The 19,422-nt window shown below is 34.9% G+C and overlaps 1 protein-coding gene across 2 annotated transcripts in view; it reads right to left on the minus strand.

Annotated features, from left to right (window-relative positions):
• Window positions 1–979: 979 nt before the first annotated feature.
• VGLL3 (vestigial like family member 3) overlaps window positions 980–19,422 on the minus strand; it is a 43,820-nt gene continuing 25,377 nt past the window's right edge. For both annotated transcript variants that reach the window (XM_032277185.1, XM_032277184.1), the window contains exon 4: window positions 980–2,177. In XM_032277185.1, coding sequence (XP_032133076.1) covers window positions 1,959–2,177 — 219 coding nt within the window. In that variant the 3' untranslated portion in view covers window positions 980–1,958. The remainder of the gene's footprint in view (window positions 2,178–19,422) is intronic.

Genomic DNA, 19,422 nt, shown 5'->3' on the forward strand with positions numbered 1-19,422 from the left:
AGAAAGTTAATGTATTCCAAAGGTAGATGAAGCAAATAACCCTGTGAGTCATCACATGGGAATTGTCAAATACTCTTCTTTGAAAACTCAGAAGGACACAAGAAAAAATCAGATTTATAGGTTCACTAAATTCTGTGCTCCACGTATTTGGGCAAATTATAATTAAACCATTCTATCAAATCAAATTATTGACCAAAGCATAGAAAATTTAACTGGCTACTCCTAGGAAATTTAAGTTCATATTATTAGTGAGTGGAAGGTATCTTAAGTTTGGACCCGACATTGGTCAAAATGTGCATGTTGTGTAAAAGAGAGTCTAGATAAGAAACAGCAAAATGCGGAGTCACGAGAGTGCAAGAGAGTGTGCAGACCGAAAACTCAAAAGGTGGATAGAATATTAACAAATGCGTAAATTACAGCCAAGAAATATATTTGAAAATTACCTATGAGAACTCTGCCTAGTGGAACATGCCATGTTCATGTTTAAAAAGTTGACATATATGATACAGACAATTAAAGAGAGAACGTGGCATTTCACTGAACGTACTATTTTATGTGGGTAGGGAGAAAGATGAGAGAAATTTGAAAAAACCACTTTATAAAACTAAAACACTTCCATATTCCACTAATTTTTTTACATGACATCTCTGGAAGCAGTTGAAGGAAGAAATGAACTTTGCCTTTGAAGTCCTATTTATCAATAACTGCCACTTTCATAATCTGAATCTTCTCCTAGCAGTGTCTTAATGATAATTTCAACTTCACTTTATTTAAATTATGAGAGCCATATCAGGCTAAATCCTCAGATTTTTAATTTTAGCCCAATTTCAGTTGTATATAACCTCTGGTTTTATTTTTAAATTGCGTCATAAATTTAAATCCTAATATACACTTTATTTTGCTCTAAATTTCTAAAAAAGAATCGAGTCAAGTAAAAACCAGATTTAAACAAACAAACAAACAAAAAAAGACTTGTTAAGTTTTGCGTTTAAACTACACATTACAGGGATAGGTGGCATTATGGCAAAGAGCTAGCTTGTAATTTCTCTAGTACCTTCCCAGATATTGTTCCTTCAACTGCTCTTCAGAAAAAACAAATTCCACTTAAAATATGACTTTTTAAGTTGCCATGAATGAATAATTAGAAACAAGCAAAATGAGCCACAGGCACTCGCAGGGAGCATGGTTAAATGCAGTTTTTTCCCCTAGTAGTTGTATATAACCTCTGGTTTCATTTATCAAATTTGAATGCGCTAGAAAGAGAAGTATCCTCTAGACAAACTCCTCAGGTGTTTGAAAGTTTATGCAAACTTTCTTATTAGTCAACCTCCAAGTTACTCTTTGGGAGAAATCAAAGTAATAAAATATCATTTCTTTAGTGTGGCCATTAAAAAAACACTTTTCAAGCTAAACATATAATTCAAAACGAATTGAGCTAGCATGGAATTAAATCTTTACTGAGATTCAATATAAAAACAATACTGCATTGGTTTGACTACGGTATAGCTACTTCTGTAAAAAGAAAAGTACATAAAACATTTGAGGTAACCTAGAAAGCACAGACAGAGCATATCATAGACATCTTAGAGATAAGCATTTTGAACATTTTTGCCAGTGCTTCTCTGAGAGCAAGTTCTTTAAACAGAACTCAACAATTTTTACAAAATTAAAAAAAATACATCCCTCAAAAATAGCCCATCCATTCTAAACCAAACTTTTTGTATTTCTACAAAAATAGATGCACATAGAGCTACAAACTTGTATTCCTGAAAGAATGAGCCTTTTAATTTATGGTTCATCCTTTCCTGACAAGGCGGTTGGTTGAAAAAAATCACAATGTAACAAAACTTAGCTATATATTGATAAAAGCAAGATAACAAAAAGAGAGAGTTGCACAGTGGCAAAGGCTCAGATGAGGAAAAAAAAAAAACACAGGTAAAAATGCTTTTCTTCAATGTCTAGGACCCACCCTGCTTTCTCAAAGAAAGGCCAAAAACCAAAGTCAACCGCATGACACTGTCTTCTCCTTCCATATGTTTCATGTCCTTTTGCTGAATGGAAAACCCTGATGCCATCTTTTCCCAGTGGGCCCTTGGCTTCATGCTGCGACCTAACTCAGTAAGATGGTATGTTTCAGTACCATGGTGATTCCTTATTCTTATCTTGATGCTGTAGACCTGTAAAAAAATAACAGTGGGGAAAAAACAAAGAACATTAATACATTTAGCACCAAAAATTAGCATAATCTGCAATGCATTGGATGTAGAAACCGAAAAAATAATCCAGGCAACAGTGATGTCTGAGCTGAAGACAATCTGATCTCTAAGCAAATTCTGTGCAGGAGGTCACAATTTTCAAAAAGCCAGCTAACACAATATGTGGTAAAAACACAAGACTAAAACAGTGCTACTGATATAACGCAAATTCTTTGCTGTGTTTTTTTTTTTTTTTTTTTTTTTGCTTGAAATATGAGGGAGTAGTAAATAGAATGAATGAAACATTTTATTTTTAATTTCAAAAGGAGGTGATGTTGGGAGAGAAAAAGACATAAACCATCTTTCAAGCATTTTTTCAGTGCTTCAATTAATACTTTCAGTAACGATCAAAATTACTCTTTTAGACCAATGTGATAAATAAATTCTGTTGTTATTTTGAAATGTATTCCACAATGGGATTACTATAAACTAGGGCAACCAATTAGATGGCTAAAAACTGAGTCTACTATTGTCGGTAAAATAAATATAGTTGGTTCATAACTATGAGTCCAGACGTATATTCTATTTATTAATTTACTTGTTTATCTTCCTCCAAAGAGTATTTAAAATGGATTTTAAAAATCATACTACATAGCAAAAAAATAAAACTTCGAAGTTAAAAATAGTGACAAAAGGAAGGTAAACACAAATTAATGGGACATAGATTAATTCCAACTAAAAGCTAAAATCAGTAAGAAGTTTATCAAAGAGAAAACAGGAAATATGACCCTTATCTGTGCCTTATACAGTTAATTGACTGATCTCTGTTATGGGCAATTCACATATCACCTTCAGTTTGCACCTACTTGAAGTTACTTTCATTTTGTTTTTGTCTTTCAAGCTTCATTGAAGAGTAATTGAAAATTTAAATTGTATATATTTAAGATGTGGAACAAGATGCTTTGATGAACTTATATATTGTGAAATGATTGACTCGATAAAATTAGCTAATACATCTTTCACCTGTTTTAGTTCCCTTTGATTTTGTACCTGAAGTATAATTGTTTGGAAGAGTAAGAACAGAGCATAATAGGTGATTTTATGTTGTTTAAAACTAAATACCAAAACATGAAGCAAAACTCTTTAAATACGTGGGTAGAAATGCAGCCAGGCTGCTGTTGCGTGGTTGCAAGGGTCTCCGGTTGTCTTCTTGAGCTTTAATGTAAAACTGTTGTAAATCCAGGATGGATGTCAGAAATTGAATAGCTAATTGAGCCAATCTGGCTTAATTTTATTCCATTATGAAACAACATTTTTTGTCCCTCAACTAGTCAAAGAATTCTGTAAAATGTAAACGTCATTCCAAAATTGGACACAATTAGTGTTTGGAGACATTAAGACCATCTCCAAAAGGGACTGCACAAAGGGCAAAAGAACAAATGGAAGAAGATAAAGAAGCGCCGCATAAAATTACAAGTCACAATCTGCGTGCTATGTAGCATTTGTGTACCGGGAGCACATAACACTTCCTGAATGCCAAAAGATCGGCTCCACCTTTTCTCTTTTCCTCAAGCATACTGGTATTATGTTTGATAAAATGGCAATAGTTTTCCTTTGCCATTTCGAAAGAAGAGGGGGAGAAGGATAAAAGAGAACAATGAGGGAGAGAAAAAATAAAATGAAAGGTTCTGGGGTATGTCAATCCACTCTAAGTTTGCTTTCCTCATTTTCAAATCATTTTCTGGTTAGAATAATTTGCAACCTGGCATAGTCTCTGTTGGGTAACTCTTGTAATCTAAACCACCTTTACTGACAATCTGCTGACTATATAAATATTTTTTTCATTTTTAAAACATCTCATCTTCTGTATGACTCAGTATTTCCACACTTGAAGACTGCATCAATCTATAGAATGTCAGCACTGCAAGTCATGAATACTGTGGTAATCATCAAGTGGTTTGCCTGTCTTATTTTTGCTTTTAAATAAATGCAATTCCTTATTTGCTTTGCAAAGACATATGACTCCTTCAAAATCACATGAGCCTTTTGCTGTGGACAAGTACTGCATTACTTAAGATCGCCCCAAATTTTCCAAGCAGAATAACAGAAGTCGCTCTCTCATTATGAATTCATCTATTCAATTTCTTCTTTCCACGTCTCTGCATTTCTACAATGCGAATCTTAAAAAGTCAGTTCCTCTGTGGCCTGAAATATATCAAATATCTAATGTATCCCTGTGGTTAAACTTCTTCTCAGTGATGGACTATAAAAAACTTTGCTTTAATTACCAGGCATTCATATTTGTAAACCTCAAAATAGGCATATGTAAAGCACAAGAAAATGAGCAACTACAAACAAAAGACCCTACTAATAAGTTGCAAGAGAAAAGCAGGGTTACAATTTTTTTTTAGTTAAGACAACTGGTAATGGTACATTGGAATAATTAAGAGTCAATAAGTACATTTAGTTTTTCCCAGTGAGGACGGAGGGGGCAAAATTGTTAACTCATACATCTTATGTGGTCTATATTTATTTGGGATTTCTCAAGATTTTTCTTGCCTGAACATAAGGCACTCTGTCTGCTGCATGTTCTGTTCCTATTCAAAGATTTCTGCTTCCTTCCTTTATGTTAGGCATGCTGCTAAGTGCTTTATATGAAATATATTTCATCCTCCTAATCATGCTATCTTAATATTCATTTTACAAATGAGAAAATTCAAGCTAAGAGAGTTTATGCAATTATTAAGTGATAGAACCAGGATTTCAAAAGAGGTAGTCTGACATCAGTCGATGGTCTTAGCCACAACATATATGTTCGCCTTATATGAGTTATATTAGCTGTAGCCTAAGTCAAAATTATCTCACAAAATCATTTCAAGAAAAACTGAATAGGTTTTTATATTCCTTTTTGCACTGCTTGGAAACACCCTGATTTAACAGAACTCATATGAAGATTAACAAAATAGCGATCAGTGATTTTTTTAAAGTCTGCATTTGTCACATTTTTTCTAAGATGACATATTAGTCTGTTATGCTTTTAATGAAGATCACTTCAATCTTACAACAAGATGTGCCATATTTAACTGATGTGTATCTCTATATGAATCTTTAATTTAATCACCACACCCCCTGCCAGACTTCTCCAGTGTGAACTTTAAAATCACAGGGTGGTCATTTGGCTCATCATGTGGTTGTCAAAAATGAACTAAGAAACAAAGATATCAATCGTTGACTGCAGAGTTTGAGTTTGAAATTCAGTTATGATAAAAGCCCGAAAGAAACAGAGGCCATAGATCCATTTCCTTATTTCAATTCCAAGACCACTACTTCCTGATCACCAAAAGAAAAGGAATAAAAAAAATTCAGAGCAAAGATGAGACCAAAGGTAATATGAATATACAAAAAACAAAAACCACCACCACAAGAACAACAGCAACAACAACAAAAAAAAAACCTTTGGATGGGGCAAGTGAGAAGTCTTGGTCAAGGAAGAGGATGAGAACATTATTTATTTTTAAAATTTGAAGATTTTAAACAGTCTTAGTCCATGTGGGCTGCTATACCAAGACACCATAAACTAGGTGCCCTCTAAACAACAAAATTGCATTTATCACAGGTCTGAAGGCTGGGGCATCTAAGATCAAGGTGCCAGCCGATTTGTTGTCTGGTGAGGGCCTGCTTTCTGGTTCATAGAGGGTGCCTTCTGCTGTGTGATCACCTGAGATCTCTCTCATATCTCTTTTATAAGGGCATTGATTTACATTCATGAAAGTTCTGCCCGTGTGACCTCATCACCTCCCAAAGGCCCGGCCTTCTAATATCAGTACCTGAAAGCCAGGATTTCAACATATGAATCTGGGGGAGATGTAGTTATTCAAATCATAGCACTGACTGTATGTAACAAGGCATTATGACTCATTTTCTAACTGAGATTCGAGAGGCAGCAGCTTCACAGACCTACCTCTTGTAAATGTTATAGAAATAAGAAAATAGAAATGGCAACATGACAGGTTTGACTGTGAATGGCCTAGAGACTTCCCTCCTCCTAGCTTCCCTCAAACCCTGTTTTGTTTTGTTTTTTTCAAGAAGACTTAAAGTTCACCTAAGCTCCCCACAAATGATACAGGAGATAGTTCAATGGGAATTCTAGGGTCCTATCAGTATTAGCTGTGATGTGGGTATCCCACAGCAGAAGAAATGGCGGGAGCCACCCTGGATGAGCATCTTAGAGAGATCACAAACACTAGGAACTGAATTCAAACAGACCAAGTTGAATAGGCCATTATTAGAAAGAATACTGTATAGAGGATGCCTGAAGAAAGACATTAAAGGAGGAGGGTATGTTAGAAACAACAGTCTAAGATAAGAATGAAAAGACAGAACCAAAAAGCAGGCAACAACTTATCAACTGGACAATGTTTGTGATGTGAATAACTTTTAGTAACAGAGGGAACCCCCAAGGAAATAAAATGAGGAAAGCATCTGAGACGAGCTTTCAACTCAAATGGGATTTTGTTTAAAACCCAGAATAATGGAGCTGCCAGTGGACTGCACTAAGAATAAACAGAATTGATGAGGGACTTCTCCCATTAGATAGATACAATAAATAAAAATTTGGTAACAAGAAAAGTTACACTAACATACAGCTGAGTTTTAGGTACTGTTTCATTGTCAGAGTCACATCCCACTAAAAAAAATGTGCTACTTCTGAAAAAGCATACTCATTTGACAATACTACTGACCCGCTCTTTAAGTAAGTTGAATATGCTTTCAATTAATTTTATTGCTGGAGATAAAAGAGGTAACCATACAGTGGTAAACACGCTGTTGGTTTAAAAAAAAGAACATAAATAGGAACATAAAGCCTGAAAGTATCTGTAGAAACTTTGAAGACCTGAAAGTAAAGACAGCATTTATATGTGTAAATGTAAACTTTTTGTTTCCAAAGTTTCTTAAGAAACTTTTCTTGATTAAGAGTCAAGAAGCCATGTGGACTAAAATGCTTACTATTAGGCTATAAGAACCCAATAACATTTCTATATTTAAAAAATAAATCTCCCTTTTCACTCACCCTTTAATAAAGATAAGAAATACTTACTACAGAGTTAGATGTATACACCGCTGTGTCAGATGTTACATCAAAATACCTAAACTTCAGGAGCAACTTGACAGCTAACATTGACACATTGACATATTATCACAAAAAGGTGCAAGAGACAGTCGTATTATTTTCTATTACTTTATGAAATTATCATTGTTGATGCTCATATAATTGCATTTGTTTGTCTGAGTCCTGGGACAATCACTTTAAATACTAGTTGAAAATTTCTAAATAAGATCTATGTAGGGGTAGCACCTTAACACTTGCAGGAGAAAACTGTAAGAGAGAAGGCTACCCAATTTGCAAACTATGATTTCATTTCAGGTGAATATCAAGATTAATAATATATAGGCATCATGTTTTAAAACATTTTTAAAAATCTTGAAACATCATGGAATTCTTGCTTTAAAAATCAAGTTAAATAGTATTTTGAAATTAAAAGCCTGCGAAATATCCCCTATTATCAGACAACTTGCTAAGTGTACCCAGTCTACATACACACACACACTACTTGCCTATTTCACCAGCAATATTGTCTCGGAAAACCATTCCATGTCAGTATGTGTAGACTGACCCCAACCTTTTGGACGGCTGCACAATATTTATTCAACAGTATACCATTACCCAATCTCTATAGACATACATCATTTAGATACACACACACACACACACACACGGGTGTACAAAGGTACTGTTACTTGTGCGAATATTTAGGAGTTAAACTTCTTAGAAAAATATACATATGTATAATTGCTGAATCCAAGCATATGAACATTTATATTTACATATTTGATTGTGGTGGCTAAATGTGCTCAGGAAGTTTGTACCGATATTTATTTTATTTTATTTTTTTACTATTTATGATTAATGTTATAGCTTAAAAGTATCTAATTGCTTCTACCTAAGTTTCTTTCACTGTTAGTGAGGCTGAATATTTTGTGATTATGGCATTTATTTCTCTATGTTTTAACTCTGGTCAAATGTTTATGCTTTTTAAAAAGTAATTTTCTCATTGGCTTTTAAATGCTTTCTGTGAACAAGCATTTAATATACTTTTAGGTACACTGACATTTTTTCCCAATGCATTACAATATTCTTGCCAGTTTAATGACTTCTCTCAATATTAAGTATGTAACTTTTGGACAATAATTCTTTTTAAAGTCAGCACAAATTAGATGCATTTTCTTAAACCAAGCCAAAGTTTAAATTTATTATGATATATTAATTGCAATTATTCTCTTATGATTACAATTCGTGCACACTGCAATCATTACACAAGATACCTAGTATGGCCACATAACAATTTTCTGGTAGAAGGAGATTTTTCTGTGCATAGAGGTGTTTTCTCCAGGCACATTTAGAATTCACTTAAAATCTCCACATAGTAATACTGTCAGAAAACAACGAGGTTAAAAAACTGTCTGAACTTGTCAAAATGTCTTTAAGCTCAGATTCAAAAGAGGGTAGAAATGTAAAACCCACCGAACCTGATGTTACTAGAAGACCATAATTAACTATGTTATTTTAAGAAGTACAGCACCTGCTCACCTGAGGCAAACATTGCAGGTGACAAGAGTTCAGCCACCCAGGTGTTTCTCCTCGCCGGTGTTTCCCAGACACAGATAGCAAGCCACTTTATTCTGTTTGCTCTCTCAGTACCTGTCTCCCTCTAAAACCACAAACTCTTCTGTGCACAGAATCGCTGGCCTTTGCCTTTCGTGACATCTACTTCCTCAGACGTGTGCATATTAAAATGCATAGCTGAAGGGTAAACTGGCAAATACTTAAAGCATCAGGATATAAAGTTACAAATCTGAACCAGTTGTTTTAAAAATGACCTTATGGATATATGTAAAATATCAATCATAGAGTTAGGTAGTTTTTGATCATAGTGGCAATTTACCAGTCTCAAAATTTGAATGTCAATGTGGCCAGTAACCTCTTGGGTGATAGAAGCCGGGGACTATATGGAACGATGTGGAAGTTAGACACTGCTTACCAATTCAGTGACTTCAATTTCAAAAGCAGATATAGAGAAACTTTGAAATCAGAGACAAAGAATAAAGGGAAGGAAGAAGGGATGGGGAAAATGAAATGGAATACTCTTTGTAATTACTTCTACAGACTTTCTCCCAGAACTGGAGAGGAGCAAGTCCAAAAAAAAAAAAAAAAAAAAGAAAAAAGAAAAGAGCTTGGATCACTTATTGTAACCAAAACCACAAGTTATAATACTCTCAAGAGATTCTAACTATCCAGACATCTGTTGGATAACAAATGTAGCCAAACATGCATCTTTAAAGAGGTTTCTAGGTTATGCAGTGACAGCTTTATAGTCCAGAAAACAAATAATCCAATCAGAAGAAGGGCTAATCTGGATCCATTTCTTACCCCCTAAAACATACTTAAGGACATAACACCAACATAGGAAACATAATATGTAGGAGTATGAATTAGAATACTTAATACACCAAAAATTTTAAAAGATGCTTAAAAACTGCTGAAATATATTTGCATTTTAATGCCTGTTTGGTGTAAGAAATCATTCCCTCCTTTAATGCAAGATATATTGGAAAGTTTTCCATTAGAATGAGATATGTTGCATCTACATCAATTCTTGAATTGACATCAGAAACTTTTCATCTTTTTTTTTTTTTTTTTTTTTTTTTTTGAGATGAAGTGTCACACTGTCGCCCAGGCTGGAATGCAGTGGCATGATCTTAGTTCACTGCAACCTCTGCCTCCCAAGTTCAAGCAATTCTCATGCCTCTGTCTCCCGAGTAGATGGGACTACAGATGCAAAACACCAAGCCTGGCTAATTTTTTTGTATTTTTAGTAGAGACAGAGTTTCACTATGTGGACCAGGCTGGTCTCAAACTCCTGACCTCGGGTGATCCACCCTCCTCGACCTCCCAAAGTGCTGGGATTATAGGCATAAGCCACCGTGCCCAGCCTCATCTCACTTTTATGTGACATGAACAGAGGCTCACTCTCTGACATTTTCCAGAAGAAACTGTTCAGTCCAAGCAAACATAAATAGGACTTCAATGATTTTGAAGATGCTAAGCGTCATCTTATAGAGGACAAGTAAAACAGGCATGAAAATAAACATTACAACACATACTTGTGGTAAAAAAAAAAAAAAAATTATGAAGTGAAATCTCCAGTATATCAGACTGTATCCCAAAAACAAAAAAAAAATTAAAAACACCCAGCATATTTTGCTTCTCATCAGTTCTTTTTGCCAAGAAATTCAGAACATGTTGGCTGCAGACAACTGTTTCTGAAACATTATATTATTGATAAATACAACAAGAAAAGAATAGTTAGGCAGCCTGAAAAGGAATAAAGAGTATCTATAAATTCCTCAGGCCACATAGTATTTTTGTGCATAATCTTTGCAGACTGTTTGAAAATGGATGTAAAATTGTCGGGGAACAAGTTTTGAAACAGATTTCTTCATTTGAGCTGTTCTTTGAGATGCACCCCTATATGAGAGATGAGAAACAGCAAAGCTGAAAAGACGGTTTGCTGACAACAGCACGGCCACTGAAACAGGCTTTTCAATGCTTTGTATAGTTCTCTATTGAGAGTCATATCAGGACAACCTGGGAGTTTTCTTGACACCGATGGCTTCCTTCTACAGCGAGTACATCAGTTTCCTTGGGGAAGACAAGCTGTAGTTTGAAAAAGTCTCCACCTCCCAACCACAGCTAGTTGATGACAATACCTTTAAAAAAAACTGTCAAATATGACAGTGATTCTTAACTTGCTTCCTGTTTTTAAGAAAATACTTAAGACACAAAGAGAAACTAGTCAATTTACATAGTAATTTATATGATAAAGGAGCTTTAAAACTCCTTTACAAAATTAATGCTAAAATAAAAAATCGATTGGTTTAGATTTGCAACTTTTAAGGGTTAGCATTTATTATTGGAGTTTGCAGAGCCTAATTCAGAGTCTAACTTCCTTTTTCGTACTTAAAATTTCCTTTTGATTTAAATGAGTGACAAGGATGAATAGCGCAACAATTATAAAGCATAATGGGATAGGGTTTTTTTTAAGTGCTCTCTCAATCCACATGGCAGGTTGTTCTAGATAGAGAAAACTGTTTTAAAATGTCTTCAAAATGCTAATTCCTCAATATTTTTATTTTCTTTTTTATTGTCTGCACCCAGTTTTCACTGTACGGCCAATACAAAAACACCCAGTTTGCACTATATGGCCAGTATCAGCACACACCATCAGGAAATTTAACTAACAGATATCACAGCTAATCTTCAATAATAGGAAAGAATTAAGTCAGACACAGACAAAATAAAAAGGACAGATGCATTCACAGCTTGCACCTCAATTTTTCAGGATGCCTCAAACCTCCAATGTGAATTAACTTTTTGTTACAATGAAATATATCTCAGGTTCAGAATAATGAGAGTTTTCATTCTGTATCATGCATCACCATCTAGAAAACACAAACACGCTCATTAGCTCATTGGACTCTCCCAGCTGTGTCAGGGCAGGAAGTGTCCTCTCCATTTTGCATCTAAGGAAGAGGAGGAGTTCAGGGGTTGTTAGAGGCTTACTCAACATGATGCAGCTAATAAGTGGTGATGTGTGTCCAGAATCTGTTTTTCAATCCCATTTTTCCCTACACATATCTGGACAGACATTACTATATCTCTGCAAATATTAAAGAACACTACATTGACCAAGATTTTTATGAGCCCTTAAGTGAATTTGGGAGGGGTGAATAAATTACTAATATAATTAATATAATCTCTTTTCTCTTTTTCCCTGCCTGCCTCTCTCTCTCTCTCAATGCATTCATACAGATATGCACATGAAAACATGTATATCTATTCTTCTTCTAAAGTCCTTCTCATTCTTTCCTCTTCAAACTCATATTAGTGACCTCAACACCTGTAGCCCCAAAAGGAAAGGAAACACAATTTGACAAACTAGTCTTCTCTGCTTTCATTGGATGACATGTACATGCACATACCATACAGACATATATACATAATTTTTTGTAATTATTTTCCAAAAAGACATATATGTGCTTTTCTTCATCTTTTCTTCTTCAGACAGCAATACCATATGAAACACAATTCACTCACAGATCCCCCGTCTTTTGGCAGTCACTCAATTCCAGTTTTTATCCTTCCTAGGAACATTGTCCCAGTAAACATTTTTGTACATACAGCCTCATATGCTGTGGCTTGTATTTATGGGGGGTAGACTCTTAGCAGTAGGAATGCTAAGCCAGCTTTTATGAATATTATTACTGTTACTGCTTTTTCCAGTCTTCTTTAAAAAAGGAAAGTCAATTTTTATACCAGCAATATATAAAAAACAGCATTTTCTCTTGCCAAGACGTCTTTTACAATGATTCAAATTTACACACACACAACTATTTGTATTATTATGCAAACACAGCCTAAAACATAACACCTTCAGAAGGCTCCTGCACCTGTTCTGCCAGGTAGGAGAAGAATCTGTGAGGCAAATCCCCATACTTTAGGTATTGTGACGTTGTGGCACCATTTTATGGATGAAAGTCCACAGAAGAGCATGGGCATGATATTTACATGGCTCCCAGACAGCAGGGGAATTTCATTAAGGTCGTGCAGCATCCAGCCTTGAATACTTGAAACTGACAGCAATGCTCTGGAATGCATTTCTCCCCTCTGATTCACCATCCAGTTACTTTTCATGCAGATCTCACTATCTGGCTGTGATCTCCTGGCATTTTGTATGCATCTCAAAGATGGTTTCCATTACCCTCCTGGTCATGAAATTGTCATTCTGGACACGTGCCCTACACAACTAACACCAATCAAGAGTTTGTAAATATTTTAACATAACTCTGATGCTTTTTGTCCTCAGTGGAAAATAGGCTTAGGACATATGCCAAAGAAAAAGAAAAAGTTTTGTAGAAAGTGTGAAGCAGTCGGGTGTTGATTAGCAAAATTTGTATTGTTATCAAATCATCGTAAACTCGACGTGACAACAAAGTCCAGAAAAAATATTTTCATTATTCATAAACATTCTGCCTGGCATTCTAAAAAATCGTGTACATCTATTGCCTTGTGGTGTTTTAACTATCCTAACTGAGATAATACCTTCAAGGTAGGTATACAAAATTTTATAAATATTTTGGAACCATACTAATGACATTGAAAAAAATCATATGCTCTTAGGCCTGGGTTCCATATAGAAATGTCATTTTATCTGTCTACATTCTGAGATCAAATGATTATACATAAACTTTTATGCCTTTATATTTTAATACCAGTTTTCAAAACCTTCATAATTTCCTAATCATTTATACAAATTACTAATACTGTCAAGAAAGGCTTCAATGAATCCTCAATGCCATAAACTTCAGAATTCAGATGGCTAATGTATGCTCCCTGAAAAAAAGTGAAGTGGAAAGGAGGGAAACTATTTTTAGCTGAGCATCTACAATATAAGATCCTTTGATGCCCTCTCATCTCTAGGGTGAAAAATACCAAGTGCTTTAGTATTTTAATATAAATCAAACGATTCTGTTTAATATTATTGTGGCTATCTAATGATTCTTCTCCAAATTTACTGCATCCTGTTTTCTTCGTAAAGCCTGGAATTGGAGCATTACAATATCAAGTAAATATTCAACGATCTTGAATTGGTAAATCTAGATTTACTTTAGTCCTTTTTGTAAATGTAAATGTTTAGAAAAAGAAATTATTTCTAAGAGGCTACTGGGTATAAATCTCCATAATTTTAATAACATTAGTACCCCAATGAAATTAACATCTCAGTAACATTTTAAAGAGCGTTATTTAGCAAGGTTATTTGTAGAACTTTCATGCATCAGTGATTTTTACCCAGGTGGGTTAGTACCAGACCACCTAAAAGAAATCAGGGGTCTTGAGATGTGAGTAGGTTGTGGCAAATTTATAGGTGAGATGGAAAAGTAAGAAGGAATTAGATCTCTCTTTCATGAAGAGAAACTGCCTCTCCATTTGCTTCTCTATATTTGCTATTTTCACCCTGCTTTTTGTATTTCCTGTACTTAACAAAATAAAGATACCTATGTTTTTAATTAATAGATTTCATTGTAAAGCATCATTATAGTGCCAACCGCCATAATTAAACACTAAAGTAGTTTAGTCTGTTCCAAAGTGAATACTATATAACAATTTTGAGCAATAATGATTAAAACTTAAACCCATTAAAATACAATTTTTGTCACTTGTGAATAATGTCCCTTTCACAGAATATTCAGATTTAATCAGAATTTTGTTTTAAAATATAGCTTACTGGTCTTAAACCATAAATAATTCAGAGTATCATTTAATGTGATTCTACTTTTATGATATCATCAGGCACAAGAGAAAAGAATAGATTAGGACATTTATCTACTCCTAACTTCTCCTGAAGTACCCAGTGTTTCCTATCTAGTATCAAAATGGAGACCCTCAAAGAATTATTTTCAGTTTTCTTAACAGATGAACTTCATTGACAGGTTAGAGAGCAAAGCTTACTGCTACAAAAGTCTCTTGAGAGTAGATACTAGAAACAGCTTTCTGTACTTATGGCAAGCTTTTCAGTCTGTATGTTGCAAGTAATTTGTGGACTAGTAGCTATTGTAGTTTTGTTTCCTGTGTATGTCAAAAAAAATCATTGTGACAGTCTGTGATCCACAGTCTTGATTTCACTTGATATCTAAAGATATCTTACTAAGTGAGAGATGAACAAGATAGTGTTCAATATCTGGATATAATCACAGTTTGGGGCCAGCTCATATAATGACTCACTCAGAGAATCCACTATTAGGCGCTACTTAAGAAAATTAATGGCTAGTGATTAGGATGTTTTTTTTGAGAGGCAAAAGGTACATCAGCATATGTTTACTCCTTCTAAGCTCTAGATTTCATGAAACTGTGAAATATTAGGTTATGCAAAAGCAATTGTGAAATATATATATGTGTGTGGGGTGTGTGTGTGTGTGTGTGTGTGTGGTGTGTTTGTGTGTGTGCGCGTGTCTGTGTGTATTAGCATATGATGTTATTTTGTTTGTTTAATGTTAGGTTACCTAAATGTATCCTAGCAAAATGTATATGAACACCTCAATTTTAAGTTGTTCATGTATACTGTATATTGCATTATTGTGACATTCCTCAAAGTAAAAATAGATATTTATAACAAAATTGTAGCTAAAATAACATGAGGGATCCCAAGAAAAATAAATCTGTGGATCTACAGATGAATACAATCTCTTGCCATGAGCAGCTTGTGTTTATAAAGAAGAAGTCACACCACAAAGCACGACTACTTTTGTTTTTGGTACATTTAAACAAAGTGGATAAAGTGGAAATTATAAAAGTTAAGATTAAATTTCATTTTAAACTTGTTAACAATAAAAAGCCCTTGTTAATAAATCTTCACTTGAAAAATTAATTTAAACTTGGCTGGAATGTACAAGATTGTATGCCTTACATTAGGTAAATAATTGGCAATAACAGGAAATAAGAATGACAGCATTTCTGTAAAATGCATGGAATGATTATGACCACTGAAAGAGGACTTCTAGGTCAGAATTTACTTAATGTCATCACTAAAAAATCTGAGGAGGATGAGAGGAGGCATATTCTTTCATTCCCATATGGATGTCTGGTAATATATTGTACATGATCACAAATATTTCCGTGTCTAACTCTCCTCTTCCTCACATCCAAAGGGGCCCAGTATAATACTCTAAGAGAGCTGGTCCGTCCTCCACATCCTGTGACCATCCTTTATTAATTGTACTATTCTAGGTGTTATCTCTGACCCCACCTACCCTTGTTAACCTGCATTACCCACAGCTTAATGTAAGGCGAAAGTCACTCATAAAAGTTGAAAACCATGGCTTCTATTATAGGGAAGAAAGGAAGCTAAATGAAAAGTTAATAAGTGCACACCCCAAAAATGTGTTCATAAGAAAAGAAGAGTGGAAAAATCTCCTGCTAAACACAATTTAAACTTGCTTTTTTCCTGAAGAATATACAAAACATTTTATATGCTATGGGAAACTGCAATCTCTAAGAGGAATATGGTAGGTAATGTCAATAAATTCATTTGAGAATAGATTTTTTGTTGTTCCAGTCAAGACCATATTGTCACGTTCTGAGTACTTTTTCTATGGAACCCATGAGATTCGGTTTAAAGACTACTAAAGGAAAGGGAAAAAGCCTAATGTGAGATTTGTGTCAACAGCCTCTTGGTAAAGATGGGCATTTTTCACATGGAGGGCAAATACAAATGACTTATGATCATACCATACTGATCATTCCAAGGTACCTGTATATAATACCTGTTCAACAGAGGGAGCAAAATGTGAGAGTTAGCTAGCATGACAGCAAAGCAACGCCAGAACAAAGATTAGAGGAATAAGGAGCCCTGGCTGCAAAGTGTGGGATGGCATGCACTTGCACACCCCTGACAGCATGGGTCCCTTTCCATTTTGTGCCAGAGGCACCTCACTCTCCTCACCACCACTCAGGCCTTCAGAAAAAATGGACTACTTTACTTCATTCACATGGTAGTGTTGCCTATAGAACCTCAAAGCTCTACTATAGTATGTTGTAATGGGTTTTAACAATTTAAATACAAAAAAAAAATTTAAATTAAAATTTAGACTTAAATATTTTTAAAAATTGCAAACGTATGCTCTTTGAAAAAAATCCAAAATGATATAAATACGTAAAATAAAAAGTGAGGTTCTCTCAATCCCACCGTTGTACTCCTAGATATATTTCCAAGAGAACTAAATACACATTTATGTAAAAACTTGTACATGAGTGTTCATCGCAGCATTATTCCTATTAGCTGAAAAGTAGAAATGAACCAAATATCCATATGCATTTTCTTATACATCAGATGCATAAGCAAAATGTGGTATTATCCACACAATGAAATACCTAGCCCCCAAAAAGAATGTATTTATGATAGATGCTACAACATGCATGAAACTTGAAAACATTGTACTAAGTGAAAAAAAGACACGAAAAGCCACATACCATACAATTCCATTTGTATGAAATGTCCCCAGTAAGAAAATCCATAGAGGTAGAAAGCAGGTTAATATTTGCCAGGCATAGGGGATAGGGAAAATTGGGAGTGATTTCTAAAAAAATATAGTAGTTCTTGTTGAGATGATGGAATATTCAGTAATTAGCGGGGGTGGCTGCACAATACTGTGAATATGCTATAAGACCAATCAGTTATACTTGTTAAAATGGGAAGCATACGCTATTGTGAAATATGTCTAAATAATACATTTTTAGAAGTTAAAAAAATGGAAGCCTGTCCATCTTCTCTTCCATAGCTAGAATTTACAGAGTACTTGTTTTAGGCTTGGTATATTTGTAAATGCTTTACTACATGAACTAATTTAATTCTCAAAACAATCCTATTAGGTATCCTTCACAGATAAAGAAGTTGAAGCAGCAGGAGGGTAAAGTCATTGGTCGAGAGTCTGTTTCTTTCGTAAGGGGCAGAGCTAGGCTTATAAAATCAAGCAGTCTGGCTTCAAAGCTTATGCCATACACTAACTTACCAGGAGTCACTACCATTAAAAGTTGGGATATACCCTTCTAGATAATTGTCTTTGAGGGAGAGCATGTGCCCACATTCATGAATGTGTATAGAAGATAAAACTCAGGAATAATACTGGGGGTCAGAAATTACCCACTGGCCAAATCCGGCATCACCTGTTTATGTATACCCATGAGCTAAGAATTCAAGAGTGAATTTTTCAGTGATTGGAAGAAAAGAAGAATAAAAAGCAGAGTAGCATTTCATGACATGTGAGAAATATATATATCTCAAATTTCAGCACCAATCAACAGTTTTATTGGAACGCAACCATCTTCATATAAGTTTTGTCTATAGTTGTTTCTACACTACATGAGCAGAGCAGAATTAGATAGTGGTAACAGAGACCTGTATGGAACGGCAAAGCATAAAGTATTTTTATCTGTTTCTTTACAGAAAAATTTTGCTAACCCCTGGATTATGCTATACATGATACTATAAAACTTTTTTGTCACTAAACATTATATTATGTTCAACCTTCTAGATTTCAAGATTTCCTTAGTTTCTTTAAATAACTACAAAGAAAAATATGCACCTAAAATTATTAAACTGTTTGCAATGAATGGAATGTTTATGACTCCCCTCCAAATAAATTCAGATGTTGAAATCCTAACCCCCAAGATGATGGTTTTAGAAAGTGAGCCTTAGAAGGTAATTAGGTTATGAGGGTGGAGCCCTTCTGAATGGTATTATTGCCCTTATGAAAGAGATCCTTAAAGTTAATTTGCCCCTTTCACCTTACGAGGTTACAATGAAAAGATGGGCATCTAAACAACAGGCCCTTATAAGACACCAAATATTTTAGAACCTTGGTCTTGGATTTCCCAGAGTCCAAAACTATGACGATAATATCTGTTGTTTATAAGCTACCCAGTGTATGGTATTTTATTATAACAGCTTGAAAGCACTAAGACATCATTTCTCTACTGATGAAAATTTCATCTTTTTAGGCTGGGCGCAGTGGCTCATGCTTATAATCCCAGCATTTTGGGTGGCCAAGGCGGGCAGATCACCTGAGGTCAGGAGTTCAAAACCAGCCTGGCTAACATAGTGAAAACCTGTCTCCACTAAAAATACAAAATATCACCAGGCATGGTAGCATGTATCTGTAGTCCCAGCTACTTGGGAGGTTGAGGCAAGAGAATAGCTTGAACCCAGGAGGCAGAGGTTGTGGTGAGCCAACATGGCACCATTGCACTCCAGCCTGGGCAACAGGGCAAGACTCTGTCAAAAAGAAGAAAGAAAGAAAGAAAGAAAATTTCATGTTTTTACCAAGTTGTTCTCAAAATAATTGGATTAACGTATTTACTTTCCAATGGATATGAAAATGACCTATATTTTAATAGTCAAGGTGGCCTGGACTTTGGAAAGTTTTGTGATGTATGAAGCTTCTTCCCTTGGCTGCTCGGTAGCTACCCAATATTGATGCTGAGTTCTCAGCTGAGTCACTGGTTCAGGCTGCATGGTCAGGCCAATGTGACACAAGTTATACAGAGGGACTCAAC

The sequence above is a fragment of the Sapajus apella genome, unplaced genomic scaffold, assembly GCF_009761245.1.
Source record: "Sapajus apella isolate SASKATOON/1434 unplaced genomic scaffold, GSC_monkey_1.0 scaffold8, whole genome shotgun sequence".
In the NCBI taxonomy this organism is placed as follows: Eukaryota; Metazoa; Chordata; class Mammalia; order Primates; family Cebidae; genus Sapajus; species Sapajus apella.